This window comes from Emys orbicularis, chromosome 4 (assembly GCF_028017835.1).
Source record: "Emys orbicularis isolate rEmyOrb1 chromosome 4, rEmyOrb1.hap1, whole genome shotgun sequence".
Classification (NCBI taxonomy): domain Eukaryota; kingdom Metazoa; phylum Chordata; order Testudines; family Emydidae; genus Emys; species Emys orbicularis.
The window spans coordinates 46,237,298-46,253,029 of NC_088686.1; the positions used below are offsets into that span (position 1 = coordinate 46,237,298).

General features: G+C 40.8%; 1 protein-coding gene across 1 annotated transcript; it reads left to right on the forward strand.

The window, feature by feature from the left end:
- Positions 1–8,753: 8,753 nt before the first annotated feature.
- Positions 8,754–12,643, forward strand: FOXA1 (forkhead box A1). The gene is made up of 2 exons (XM_065403738.1): positions 8,754–8,828; positions 11,381–12,643. The coding sequence occupies exons 1-2, from the start codon at positions 8,754–8,756 to the stop codon at positions 12,641–12,643; spliced, it is 1,338 nt and encodes a 445-aa protein (XP_065259810.1).
- Positions 12,644–15,732: the final 3,089 nt, after the last annotated feature.

Sequence of the window (15,732 nt, forward strand, 5' to 3'; positions counted from 1 at the left end):
TGTTTTGGGAGCTTTCTCTCACGCATCATTTAAAGAGGAAGAAATCTGAAGCTGGGTAGATTCCAGAATCTCTCTTTAAAGAGAGCTAGCTCCCTTTGGAGCTGTCACCCTGGGGGAGGGTCTCGTGCTGCTTGACTCTTCACTGACTGCCTGTTAGCCAAGGAAGAACTGATGCCACATGAGGAGGTTAATTAGTGTGGTAAGTGCCTTTCCTGATGTGATTTCCTAGATCCTGAGTATCGTAAGAAGCTCCATCCCTTGGTTTGGGGAAGCTGTGTAAAGCCAAAATCTGCTTCACACAGCCAGCTACAGGGGAGAACTAACCTTCAGAATAGGGAACAGCTAACAGGGCTGTGGCGCTCAGGAGGTTCACAGAACTTGGGTGATCCCTGCAGTCACTGGGGCAATAATGAGCTGGATAGAACCCTAAGCAAAACCAGCCTCTGCATACTATGCCATGGAACCTCATTGGGACTCCTATTCTAAGGAAATATCACTGACATTCACTTCCCCTCAGTAAAGTCCTTTACTCCATGGACTCCACTGGGCATGCTCAAAGGGGGGCTACAGATGTTCCACTGCAGAGGCTAGTGGTGGTGGAGGGTGTTCCTCTGATAGATGAAATGTCACACCTGCTCCTGCATATGTGATCATACTGCCCCACAATCTACAGTGCATGAGCATTGCTAACTCAGCTCAAGGAGATTCATCTTTATCTCATTTGTGATAGGGCCCTGAATTTTTTGTAGCAGAAAGTCTTGTGTTTTATGAACTGTGAAATGCATGAGTAGCATTTCTGGTATCATTAGACAGGGAGGAACTTTAAATAAACCACCCCTGTGTTTTGTTATATTCAACTCTTCTATTACTGTGAATTCAAAATTGAAATCACTCCAGGACAACCATTTATGACAGCCATTGGTCTCTACCATTTATGACAGCCATTGGTCTCCATCCCTCTAATACTGATGGAGAGCTAGAGGCACACAGCTGAATTAAATCTGTCTTCCTAGCTGACTTAAAGAATAGGCCCCATCAGCCCAGGAAGAAAGGTCCAAACACAGTCCTGTGGGGTGGGAGAATTATCGGGTGAGGTGAGAGGGAAGAACCTTCCACAATCCCCATCACCCAAAATGTGAGCTACCAAACCCACCCTTCCCTCAAGAAGAGCCATTTCACCTAGAGTTAGTAGCATTTGCATAAGCACTGCCAGCCACAGTCAGTTCTGCAGCTTGTGCCTATAGTGGTACAGAATTATTTGATTTATTATGGCCTTTAAAGTTGAGCCAACCTTTCTCTAGGATAGGTAAACCTGCTGCAATTCTAGGAATCAACATTTTGCCTGGAAAACCACATATATTGCCTATTTAATAGGTCCTTTGTTAGGGCTAAAGGTCCAGTTCAATAACTGTGATTATTTTGCTTCCTTACCTCTCAGTTGAAAGCCCCACCTGAACCCTGAAACATCATGTTTGTTGTTTGAGTTGGATTCCACAATAGGAAACCATAGAGATTTGTGCATGTTTTACCCAAATTCACTCCTTAGCTACTGCTAGTATGTTATTATAACTCCAGAGACAAGGTGGGTAAGGTAATACCTTTTATTGACCAGCTTCTGTTGGTGAAAGAGACAAGCTTTCCAGCTCACACAGAGCTCTTCAGACTTGAAAAAGAGGTCTGTGTAAGCTTGAAATCTTGTCTCTTTCACCAACAGCTGGTCCAATAAAAGATATTACCTCACCCCCTTGTATCTAATATCCTGCCACCACCACAGCTACAGCAACACTGCAAACAATTATGACTCTATTAACTTTCATAATAAACAATGTGTTTTGAAAATTGGATTTGTGAGAATGGGTACAGGGCACCCAATATACAAGATAAACATTTATTTTTACAGTTCCATAAATTATAATATAAACATTACACCCAACATTCAAAATAAATGCTTATTTTTGACACTGGTGGGAAAAAAACGATGTATTTTAACAGGTCTGTTTCCATACTTAAAAGGATCCACCCCAGACCACATATAAATGTGGGCATCCTGACAATTTGAACTATCCAAATAACATGTATATATCTAGCAGCATTCACAAAAATTAACTTAAGGTATGTATTACATAGCTTGATTGGATGGTAAACTATTTAACAAAAAGTATGTTGCTTTAAACAAATAAGACATACAGTTCCTTATTATCCTATGGGTCTTCGTGTCCAATTGTAATGATTGGACAGGCACTATTTATTTGTAGTTTTAATTTTAAAGATTTGTTCCCCTCTGTAACTGGTTTAGTACACAGATATTCTCTGATCGGTTTTAGAGCAGGAATGTCGACGATGTAACCAAATGTATTCTGATACCTAAATTACACCGGAATTAAATCTAGAAAAAGAATGGATGCTAACACATCAATACAAATCATAGAATAAAAAAAAAATCCTGGCAGTACAGCATCGCTACAACAATGTGCAAAGCGATATCTCCTATGACTGTGAAAAAAAGAACTTTGTTACGTGACTAAATTGTCACAATCAAGTAATTAAAGAATCCGGAGTTGTTAGGGCCGGATCCTTAGCGGTGTTGTTGCGGATGCTCAACATCTTTCAGAAGCTGCTCAGCACCGATCAGGATCGGGACCAGAAGTGACTGTTTTCTAAACCAATGTCTTCTTTCATATCTTCCCCCCATCCCCATACTCCATGAATCTGATGGACCGGATCCTGTTCTCACCGACTGCAATGTCAGCAGGATCGAGCCCTGTGTAGGCGAATAACTTATCGGTGAACCTTCAACTTGCAAAGTTATCTGCTTCATTCAAAATAAAGAACTCGGGAACCCCTACTAGTACTTGGTGGGAAGAATTCTTGTGCACCTGCGCTACAAATTCTTTGCTTCCTCTATCAGGAAAGCATACTGTCTAGTTTGGGGTGTCAGAGAGAGAGGGAATACAAGAAAACAGGTTAAATGTTGGAGACTACTCTATTATCGGACAATCTGATCGGCGAGTCAGTCACCCAATTGGCGCGACAAAAATGGGGGTAGGAGAGGAGGATGGAGACGAAACACGCGAATTCCCTGGTGACATTTGTGTTGATTTCATTAATCAGACTTCCTGGCAATTCTCCAGAATCCTGATCAGGGTAATAGTTAATTACCCATTATTAATAACACGTGAATTCCAAAAATTGATAATTTTGCAGAATTTATCCTATAATTTGTCCCCTTGATACTTGTATATAGTTCCTCTTTAAAGGAGTGACTCTAGACTGTATATGTTGTCACCGTCTATATTTATAGGCGCCCATTCCATTTGGATTTATTGTAATATGGAAATAGCACTAATCCCTGGCGGTTGACAACAGTTCTTCTTTAATCCTGTATTTTACAATCATACCCCTTTATTTGCATGAGATTGAAATTAAAGGTAGAAAAATCGATTCATTTGAATAGCTTAATCGAGATTCATTTTTCAAATGCATTATTGTATTTGAAATGGGCTTTTGCCTGTAGACACCAGAGGAGATAAAGGATTCAATTCAGAACGAAAAAGGGTGTTGTCCGTGTGAGTGGAACCATGTAGTGTAGTTAAATGTCACTTGTACAAGTGATTCATCAGACATTTAAAATCTACTTCCCTGTATGTTCACTTTAAGGAGAAGAAAATTCTTTTTACAGTTTAGCAGAATAAACAAAACAAGCAGAAGCTAGGGGAAGAGACACTCCATTATTTCAAGGCACATCATTAGTTAAGGAAAAACTACTTAACTGACAAAATCCGAGGCAAGAAAAGTTCATGTGGAAAAGACTAAAAGAAACGGTTGACCCAATAAAGTGTTCTTACCTGTCTAGGCAGGTAAACTGATCCCAAAAGAGAGGAAAGTAAATGCAACCTTATCGCATCTCACCTGTTCGTGAACTCCTCCTGCTGAGCGACTCAGAGTTCAACCCTTAAATCAAAGACAGATTCGAAAATGGGTATCGTGTGAGTCTCAGGCATACTTTTAAAACAAAGAGATTTCATATGCTGCGCTGGCCTGGGAGGTGTTAAAATGCACGAAGCTATATTTGTCCCAAAATTGTTATGGTGAACCTTTTCATCACTGTTGACATTTCACTGCCGACGTGGTTTTATTCGGTCTAGGTCCTTGCATAAAATTGCATTTTGTCTTGGTATTTACCGGATTCTTCGTGGAATTCAGATGCTCTTTAAATCAATCGAAGTACGTTCTGGGAGTGAGAAAGGAGGATTCAGGCTTTCACAGTTTGTGTTGTCTCTGCCCAGTATTTAAAAGAAACACTTGCTACAGCCTGTGATCTGGCAACTTCAGGATTTTCGTTTTATTGCCATTCGTGTGCGTTTTGTATGAAATGGAAGTAATAGGATTTTCTTATTTCTGCTTCTTCTCTTCTGTAGAAAAGAAGTAAGCTGCTTTTTCCAGATAGATAGATAGATAGATAGATAGATAGATAGATAGATAGATAGATAGATAGATAGATAGATAGATACCATCACCAAGTTTAGACCAAACAACTTTAACCCATCCCCATAATACTCTAATAATATGGAAATCCTTTCTGATAATGACCAATTCTATGGTGCAGATCTGCAATTAAATTTATATACGGGAAAATGAAACGAAGTCTATACATTAACGTAGAAGAAAAATATCCTTAGCTGAATGGAAAGCGACAGATGATTGAAACAGCTGCACATGTTAGCGATGTGTCCCTTAACAGAACATTTGTTTAATGTCGATCAGACGATCTCATTTGGCTAAAACTAAGAAGCCACTTCAAATTAAATCTGAAGAATTACCTGCAGGTCCTGTCCATTTCAAACGCAAACTCTCTCCTAAATTAAGCGGCAAAGTTATTTTGTTCTAGGAAAAACAATTAAACAGCTTTTTCCTCTTTTTAAAAAAAAAATAACTCCTGATAATTTAAAGGTTTGTTTCTGGGTTAACAGGGTTTGTGAAGAAATGAAACTGTGGAGAGGTTGGAATATATAAATAACTTTTATATTTGGCAAGTTAGTGTGAATGTAAAACACTAATTTCCCCCAACTATATTCTTCAGTAAATGAGATGACAAATAGTCCAAAAATACGCCATTTCACCTTGTTCATTGTCATTTTTTCCCTACCTGAGGCCTGCCTGGAATACCCTTACTCAGAAATAGTGCACAAAACTGGCTTCAACAATTGTGTGTTTTCTGTAAAATAAGTAGGATAAATTGTGACTCGCTTATAAGAACAGCTTCCATTAACGTCTTTTCTAATTTTAATCCTGTTATTCTCTCCCCCCGCGCCCCCCCCCCCATCTGCAACATCCTCCGATTTCTGATGCGGAGAAATCACTGAAAGGAATTGAGACTCTGGCCCCCGTTAGACAATTCAAAGCAGAGTCCCTCCCTGTTCTGTATTATTACACTGCAAAACAAATTATCTTTGAACAAAATGATTTCAGTGATTCGTTATAAATAGGCATAATCCGCACTAGTTCGATAAGAGGGAAGGAACCCTATCACTTGAACCAGGGATACACTGTTATAGCCTAGCAAACACACTTCGGCAACTAGACTCATCCCAAGAGGTTTTATCTGGAGTCACCCACTCACATCTTAAGAAGTCTCCTTTCTTTCCTGCCTAAAGTGATTTAAAAGTATGCAGTTGACGTCCAGATCATCAGGCATGTTATTACATAGAGTTTCAACAGCTAGCTGGCTAGAGCGATCAATTGAAAAGTACTCTTTTTAAATACCCGCAAAAGATAACGCCCTGATCCTCAAGGTTAGATCCACCGCTACACTCAAAAAAGTATATTGGAAGCCAGTCTCTCAAACAGCAGGCTGCAGTGCAGTAAAGGGGAGTGGGCATTGCGGGAATTTCCAGTAGCGGCCGATTCTTTGCCTCAGGCAGTTGATTTGTAGAAGTGAAAACTGTTGTAAGAAGATTATAAACTGCACTTATTCATGTGCTATTATACCCAGTAGCTGTGTTTAAAACAGGTTTGTGAGTTTGACGTAGCAGCTGGACAACAGGAGGCGCTGTGACTTTGTTCAATCAAATAAGTCTCCTGTACACCTATAATTTCAGTGAAACAAAATTGTCTTACAGTTGCCTTTCAGTAGAGGAAACCTACTATTTAAAAGGGGGCTGATTCTTTAATCAGTTATGTGTGCTGATATCATTGCTTATGTTTTTTTAGATGGACGGAGAATGTAATTTTAAACAGGTTGACTTTTGAGCCAGCTAATATTTCTGCTACACTTTGCCTTGTGACTTTTCTATATATTTTTGCAAGTGTATCTAGCAAACATGTGGCGTCGACAGTCATCTTCTTTTCGTGGGTTTTCGCTGATCTCTTTTGGGAGCTAATATATTTAGGCAGTTGTTCACTAGAATTACATTGCTGCGGAAAATAGGATACTATCTTGCTTATCTCACACAAACGAAGAATAGTTTGTAGTATAGTCACCTGAAAAAGAGAGGACCTTTTGCTGCTGAAAACCCCGCCAGTTTCATAGTGCATTTGTGTGTACTTGTATGTTATCCAAACAGAACCAAAAATATTGAAATAAACAAATGACTCAAAAAGTACTAATTCATAGATTGGTTAGTACTCATATGATAGATAGATAGATAGATAGATAGATAGATAGATAGATAGATAGATAGATAGATAGATAGATAGATAGATAGATAGATACTGCATTGTTTAATGATATTGTCTCTTAGTACGTTCGATGTGGATTTTGTTTCAACCTAAATCTTTTATTTACAGTGGGGCCATTTTAAAAAGCGGATTGTAATCCAATGCCTTTATCTTTTCATTTCTTTAACGTCACATTTTCATCCCTTGTTCTCGCCTGCTGATTTCAGAGTTTTGTTTGTTTCAAGGATTTAATTTAATTCTGTTGCCAGATTTAAAGAAAAAAGGGAAAGAAAAAGAACAAAGAAAGGGATAACAACGCGTTTACTAGACAAGTTAAAACCTATTTCTTCAAAGCAGAGATATTATATATGAGACTATATATTAGAATGTTAATTTATTTTAGGTACTTCAATAAGAAAGTTGTTTAAGGTGTGATGCACGAGAATTTAGCACAGTGTTAGTAAAAAATACAAGGACAGTTAAATGTGGAGGCAACCAAAAGCCGTTGTACATGTCCCATCTGATAAACAACTGGTAAAGAAATTCAGATCACTTGTGTATTTTTAATCTGTTTGCTATGTTTCGTATATAATCGATTTTCAAACGCCCAGGAAATTGTAAGGTGGTTTATTCCCGGGCCCCTGACTTTCCCCGAAGGCTTTTTATTACAAAGTAATACAAGTTCTGTCATCGGGACAAACATAAAGGATGTTGCTAAGAAACCCAAGAAGAGTCTGTGATCTTGACATCAGATCAGAGAATCACAAAAGCTAGAAATTGATATCTTAGTTCACCCAGTTCACCCCCCTACAAGGGCTGGATGGATCGCTCACGTGCTTTTTCACCTTTTAGCCAAGTAAGCCCCTTATCAGGCAGGCACCCGCATTTCTTATGAGAAGTCAGAATAATGCACAATTTAAATTACTAATCCGCTACTCATTATTATCACTGTTACTGGGTGACTATTTCCAAGCAAGCTTCTGGGCTGAATGCTTTCTATAACAAAGATATAAAATGGTTTCAGTGACTCACCTGTTGTTTGTCAAATATAGGTTAATGTCAGTGGATCCGCATTCAAGACGGTGTTCGTGTTTATTGGGTGGCTTAGCGTCATGCCTCACCGCTGTGACTCACATGGCATGGTTTCTAAACGTGTGACACAGTAAAAGAGAATAATAACATATACAGCTACATAGAAACCTTGTATGAAGGACTGGACAGACTTTAGCCCATGAACATGTCAATAGAATTTTGGAAACATATGTTCTAGAACTTTGATTGAAATTGGAAGCACCAAAGTTATTTGCCTTGGTGAGTCGGGAGGCGAGGGGGTGGGGGTAGAAAGTATTGTGTGATGTGGTCATAAGACTAGTTCTCATTTCTTGGTGTGTGCTGGCTGCAGTGCTCAATCAGTACTTCGAAATATATGCCGGTCGCCAAGTTAAAGGAGCATCTACTGTACTTTAGTAAACACAGCCCGGTAATCTCCGGGTTTGGAGGATGGGTGGCCTTTTGTATTCTATTCAAACAGCGGGGGCTGCCCTTCCTTATCTACTTCGTGTAATTTCCAACGATCCCTGCTAGCATTTCTACTGGCCATTTGAAAGGAGGGTATTTTCCTTTCCTACTCTCCACTCCCCCCCCCCCCATCCCTCCTCCCACCTCTGTCTCTCCTTCTTTCCCCGTAGCTTAAACCAATTACACTGCTTTGCAAATAAAGTGACGCCCCGGGGGAGTTGCAAGCGAGTGGAACTGCCTTGTTTGCAGGTGCATCTCCGGCTTTGTAGGTGCGAACGTCTTTGTGCGGCGGACAAATGGGGAGAGGAGGAGGAGGAGGTGGGCACTTCTGCGACGTAAGATCCACATCAGCTCAACTCCACTCATATTCCAGCCGGCACTTCCTCACTTTCTCAAGTGTCTCGACCCACACCGCTCCCTGACTCCTTTTTGGCTTATTATAGACCAGATCTCAACCCCCTTCCTCCCCCACACCCCCTGAGTTGGCTTCTTGCTAGGCTGGGGCTGTGTCACGCTCCCTTTCCTGCTGCCTGTCTCTTGCAAAAAGGCTGGATGGTTACACCGGGCAGGTTGGCTCCATGATGTTAGGTGCTGTGAAAATGGAAGGGCATGAAACTAGCGACTGGAGCAGCTACTACACCGACAATCAGGAGGTGAGTGAATCATAAGAGCTCCTTGTTTGCTGCCCCTGAGCCACTGTAGCGGGCGAGGGGAGGAGGAGGGAGGGCTGGGGGGCTGGGGGTGTGTGTAACAATATGGGGAAGCGGTTTGCACTCTAGATCCTGCCAGTGCAAACGTGCCTTTTCCAACACTGAAGCCGGCCAAGCAATAAAGAAATCGCCACGCTTTCCAATAGCCCAATGGCGTTTCCGTGATAATGGGGCTGCTGCTTGTGCTTGTAGTGAGTGGGAGTGCAGGGGGGAGTTAGCGAGCTCGTTTAAGGGGCGTCGTTTGTACTTTTGCACACACAAAAGCGCCCCGTAAACTCTTGGCTCGGCGCATAGGACTGTGCCCGAGCTCTGAGCGCCCTCAGCCCTGGGCTTTCCAGATGGTGCAGTGTGAGGGCCACGAGTCGCAAAAACCCTTGAAAAAACACTAGCGCCTTCCGTCTCCGTGGACTAGCTTGAATTTTAAGGCCTTCTTTACCCACAGTTTTCAACGGCCTCACCTGTTAATTCTGGTGGTTTACTGGGCTAAATAATCAGTCGTTTGTACTTTGCAACAAGATTTTTGAAATGTGGGTGCGCTTCTGCCTGAGACCGGAGGGTGGCGTTGCTGAGAGTCGGATCAGGCTGGCACCGGGGAACCTGTCTCTTTCTCCATTCCCTTTGCATTTCCATGTTGTTCTTATTTTTACAATATGCTCAGAAGGAACAGAAAGAAAGGATCAAACATAAACAAATGAACAATGATAGAGGGCAAATAAAACACCATTACGGAGTGAATTACCTCCCCTTGGAATATGGATTAAAACACAACAGCGATTGCTGTTTGCACATTTGTGGATGTGGCCGTGTAGCTTTCACACTGGAATGTTTGTGAAAAACAACACACTTAGCATTAGACAAGTAACAGAGAATATCTAAAGTCATGCACAGATTAGTACATAAAAAGGAGACACTTCACAGTAGAATTGTAAATGTGTAGGGCTAAAATGCGGAATATACTAAATATTTGCACACACATATGAGTGTATATGTGTTCCCATACACTGATTTTTAATGTTGAAGGGGAAAATAAGAGTCATATTAAATACTTAGCTTTTCTGTATTCAATATTCACTACCATAAAGTTCTGGAAGCCTCCCTTTTACTATGTTAGTGACAATAGCTTATCCTTATTTGTTACTATAATAAACTCACTGTACAGATTTTTATAAGGGAAACGCATTCCTGTTTTAAACTGTTCTGGGAAATAATTATCTCAATATAAATTAAAATCAGGCTTGTAAGAGAAAAAGGCATGGTTGCTTATAATAAGTAGCTGCAGATATTACAGTCCATCAACAAAATAATTAAACATAGCTTTTACTTAACAGAATTGCATTTGTTCACTCTTAATTGTAAATGAACGAAAAAGGCCTTGACCCCATTTCTATTAAATTAGATTTAGCACCGGTTTATATACCTTTACTAATTCTGCCGATAGATTTTAACAGTTCTGAAATGTGTTAGAGTCGTAGTTATATTGCACATTAGAAGATTATAGAAAATCATAAGGAAACACAATATAGAATTCAGAGTATTTATACTTTGGGAAGTGTTTTTAGTGTTAAATAATGTGACACATTAGATATAAAACAAATAACTGTACACGCGATGTCTTTCAGAAATGTATAAATGAAATAATACGGTCTGAGCACGAACTGCTGAATTTCTTGTAATGGTATATTATTAGCTTGTTTATCAAAAAATTCAAATACATGGCAGCCATATATATGATGATTCTTTTGTAGCAAAAACCTAGGCAATTTAATTCAGCCTTGTCTAAAATTTAATCGGACAATGCACAAGTTTGTTCATTTTTATTAGTTGTATTAGTTTTATTAACTAATCAAAACATTAACAATATGGGAACATTCTAAGAGTAAAATCTGTCCTGTTTTAGCCAATTGTTTTGCCATTATTTGTAAGTATGGTGTGTGTTCGACTTGTTTTGGTAAAAAAAGGTGAGATTGTAGTTTAGCGTAACTTTGTAATATAACTTTATACTGCATCAGCCGTTGGGGATACAAATACAAGCGCTTTTTCCAAATAACAGAGTAAAAATATTTAGCCTTCTCACCCCACTACCTTGTGCACGGAACAGCTGGAAATAAAAATAGCATAGTTTCAGTATTACAGTAATGAAATGACACAATATTAAAGGCAAAAGGTATTCACGTTGGCTGGCCGTTTGTAAGACACGTCAGCTAATACTCGTTTTTATATATTATTACTTTTTATATGTAAATAGGCTGGAGGTACAGAAGCAAATCTGTTTCAATGAAGCCTGAGTGTCTTGTCTTGCCCCGGATAGTCAGATCGCCTCAAGAATCGCCGCGGTAACTTTCCTGGTGTTCGGCGGCGTTCTTGCTTTGTGTAAGGCCGGCAGGGAGACATTGCCCCGGCCCCTTGTGTAATGAACTCTTAGGGGGTCGCTTTCATAAAGTGTCCTGCCTTCTCTTCTGCTAACCGCCTCTCTTAATCTTGTGTCCCTGCTGTAGGCCTATTCCTCTGTTCCCGTCAGCAACATGAACTCCGGACTGGGATCCATGAACACCATGAACACCTACATGACCATGAACACTATGACTACCAGTGGCAACATGACATCCAGTTCCTTTAACATGTCCTACGCTAACACAGGGCTTGGGGCAGGACTGAGCCCAGGCGCCATGGCAGGCATGTCTGCTGGCTCCACAAGCGCCATGAACAGCATGACTGCCGGGGTGACGGCCATGGGGACAGCGCTTAGCCCGACCAGTATGAATGCCATGTCGGCTCAGCAAGCTTCAATGAACGGCCTGAGCCCTTATGCCAGCATGAACCCATGCATGAGTCCCATGGCGTACGCTCAGTCCAACCTCACCAGGACCAGAGACACCAAGACCTTTAAGCGAAGCTACCCCCATGCCAAACCCCCCTATTCCTACATATCTCTGATTACAATGGCTATCCAGCAGGCTCCCAGCAAGATGCTGACGCTGAGCGAAATCTACCAGTGGATCATGGATCTGTTCCCCTACTACCGGCAGAACCAGCAGCGGTGGCAGAATTCCATCCGGCATTCCCTCTCCTTCAACGACTGCTTCGTCAAAGTGGCCCGCTCGCCCGACAAACCCGGCAAAGGATCCTACTGGACCCTGCACCCCGATTCAGGCAACATGTTTGAAAACGGCTGCTACCTTCGCCGGCAGAAGCGCTTCAAATGCGAAAAGCAGGCGAACGGCAAAGCCAGTCAGGAGGGCAGGAAAGACCACTCCGGCGCCTCCAATTCCAGCTCCAATTCCCCTTTACACAGAGGTCACAATAAACCCGCCCAGCTGGAAACCGCAACCCCCGTTTCCAATCCCAACCCTTCCACCAGCCCCCCGTCTATGGACCACAATGGAGCAAGTACTGAGCTTAAGACCTCGGCTTCCGCGGCGTCCTCTACCATTAGCTCAGTCCCAGCCTTGGCGCCTATCCCTCACCCGCCGCACTCCCTAGCCCATGAGTCCCAGCTCCACATGAAAGGCGATCCCCATTATTCCTTCAACCACCCCTTTTCTATCAACAACCTCATGTCCTCCTCGGAACAGCAGCACAAGCTGGACTTTAAAGCCTACGAGCAGGCTCTGCAATATTCTTCTTACGGGGCGGGCATCCCAGGCGGGCTGCCCCTGAGCAGCGCCTCCATGGCCGGTAGGAGTAGTATTGAGCCCTCGGCACTGGAGCCTTCCTACTATCAAGGTGTGTATTCCAGACCTGTGCTAAACACGTCTTAGCTCTGCTCCGTCACCTCCCGCATGGCGAGCCTGATTCTCCCTCTCTCTAGCCCTGTAACAAAACTGTCAAGTCTCCGCACGCTCCGTGCAAAAGGACTGTTACTTTATTATTGTATTCAAACGCGTTGTGTATGTTATTATAAAACAGGCCCTCCTGCGAACTTGAGCGAACCCCCTATTGTACATACTCCCCGCCCCTCGCCTCTGCCCCTCCAAAGATCGCTGTAGCCTTTGCAGGGTGTTATTAACGTTAAAGAGAGAGAGAAAGAAAAGGTTGTTGAGCTTGTAAACTATTTGTTTGTGCTTTCCATCCCCACCCACTCCTCCCTTCTGTGCTCTATAATCTCATGCAAGTTTACAGGTATGTGGCAATACTTTTAACAATACGGAGATGAAGAAGCAAGCAAGTAGACATATAAGGTTCTTTTTTAATTAAAAAGGTTGAAGGACAATACTGCAGTGAAGTAGCAAAACACTAATCTCTAAGCAACAAGAAAACTATTTACTTTCTCAGATTATCCTTTTGATACTTGCAAAATACTCTTCGGGTAGCAGAACAGGCATCAGCACAGATGCCATGGGCCGGATCCTGCACTCTCATTGATGTCAATGGGCGCTTTGGAGCGCAGAATTTGGGCCAGATATTTCCAAGCGTTACCTGTCTTGGGATTTAATATAAAGTTACAGAGGTCACAGTCAGTTGGATTTTTTCTCTCCCAAGCTGTTACTGAAGATTCTCATTCATCAGGAACTCTCTTCAACATGTGGATGATATGATTATTTAATTTGAGTTTCTTCATTGTATACAGACTAGACCTATATATGTATAACAACGTTATTTTTTCCAGAAAATATTGAATATTAGCCCAACGCAAAGAAAGAGGAGAGAGAGAGCTCTCTCTCCTTATATCTGTTTCAGAATGACACATCCAGAATTTTTTATGGCCGTTTAATTATTGCCATTGTTAGCTTGTTTCATCCAGTGTTAATGCACTTTCCACAGTTTTACACGGTGTTAGCATAGACAGACGGGTCTTCTTATTATTCCTGTTCGCTTTCTCAATGTTCTTAATTTATTGCATGGTTTATATTTTCTTTCTTTACAGCTGAAATTGCTTTAAACAACAGTAAAAAATTACACATGAATTTTTTTTTAAAAATGTTAATTTTATAAATGTGATTGTAATTGAAAAATATTTTGATTTAAAATGATAACTGAGAATTTAAGCCGTGAAGTATGTTTTTGATCATTTGCAGTTAAGGACTTTAAATAAATCAAATGTTAACAATGAATGATTTCTGCTATTTTCTTTCAATTGCATATGTGCGAAGGATAGAATAGACTTACATAAAATATAAAAATAGAGGGTGGATATGAAGGCATAATAATTTTAAACGAAAAACTTATTAAATGTTGATAACTCTAACATTGTGAACCATAATGGGGATGCTAGCGTTAATAAGGTAAGCGATATCTGCTTTATTAGATAGATAGATAGATAGATAGATAGATAGATAGATAGATAGATAGATGTACCACACAAGCTCTCTATATATAGTAAATATATTAATGCATAAACAGCCACGTCAAATTTAAAATTCACTCGCTATGAAAAAAGTGCAATTAGATGAAAGTATAATATCCTTTTTCTTTAGAGTTTTAAGATTACAGAGTTTAGAAATTATCTTAACCGGTGCTTTGAATCTTTTGTCATTTTAGGGCGGGAAAGAAACTGAAAGTATATCTGTGTGTGTGTACTGTTTACTAGGAAAGTAAAACTAACATTTTACACAATATCCAAACGGTAAAAATCCACAACAGAGGATGCTTTTATTTTAAATGCCATTAGATGCCCCCTACTGTATATTTAATCTGTATTTATTGCAAAATATGCAGATGATTCCGAGTCCAGCTGTGGATAACTAATTTAACAAAATGTGCTTGTCCTTCTTAACGCTGTTCCTAAATATTAATTGGTCATAGCTAATATTGTTATGTATGCCAGCGTGCATTCCTCTCTGTATTGAAATGCAGCAGAACTGTTTGCAGTATAGAATGCAACACAGCTGTGTGGTTTTGTATAAACACATTTTGTACTTATTCTTCTAAAGATGCAGTTTCCAGGAATTAAGCTGTTGGTCATTGTTACACTTGAAGAAAATCTCTTAAATGCAACTTCACACCAACATGCTGCTCTAAGTCACAAAAATCATTAATCTCCTTAGATACTAGGCTCAGTTTCCAGTCCACCTACTTCTTTGTAGATCTTGCTCAGATTGACATCAATAACAACAACAACAGCTCTGGCAAACGCTGATCCCCAGCAAGCAGCACTTGTTTGTGAACAGCATCATCGCGAGGGGTATGAACTTGAACAGATTTTACTTTGATCAGCCTACTTCATACAAGAACACGAGATAAAAGAACTGTGTAATTCTCTTAATTATCACATAATTGCCCCCTGACTGGTCGGGGAAATTGAAGACAAACTAAATTGGGGGGGGGGGGCGGACCTCAGAAATCCCATAGCAAAACCAATTCTTCAAACCCTGCGGTCCAGCCAGGAAAGAAAGGAAAATATATAAAAGGCAAGCAGCTCTGGGCTTTTAAAAAATAGTTTGATCATTCCCTGAATGAAGCCCGTACTCTGACGGGGGTGTAAGGACATAGACACACACAGTGAAATAAATTCCACCTTTTGCTACATACTTCTATTTGATCAAATATAGATTTACAAAATGAGTTTTCCAAATGATATATCATGTATTCTAGAACCCTCTGAAATGCAAACCGACACCTGGTAGGCAACATGAGATGTTTAGCGGTGTATCTAGATGACATTACTTTGCAGCCCCTACGCATAAGCTCAGCACCACTGCAAATCAGGCCAGATGAGCCCTAGTCTGCCGTCCTAACTCACTCTGTCAAAGGGAGTTTTACCCCAGTAATTACTTACACAGTCTAGTCCATTTTAAGTAGAATGTAACTAGTCCTCCATAGACCAGTGCTATAAGATAATACTCTACTTCAAAATGAAAACCTGGATGTAGTGCTTTGGGACTTTGCACAGAAAACCTAAATTGACCCA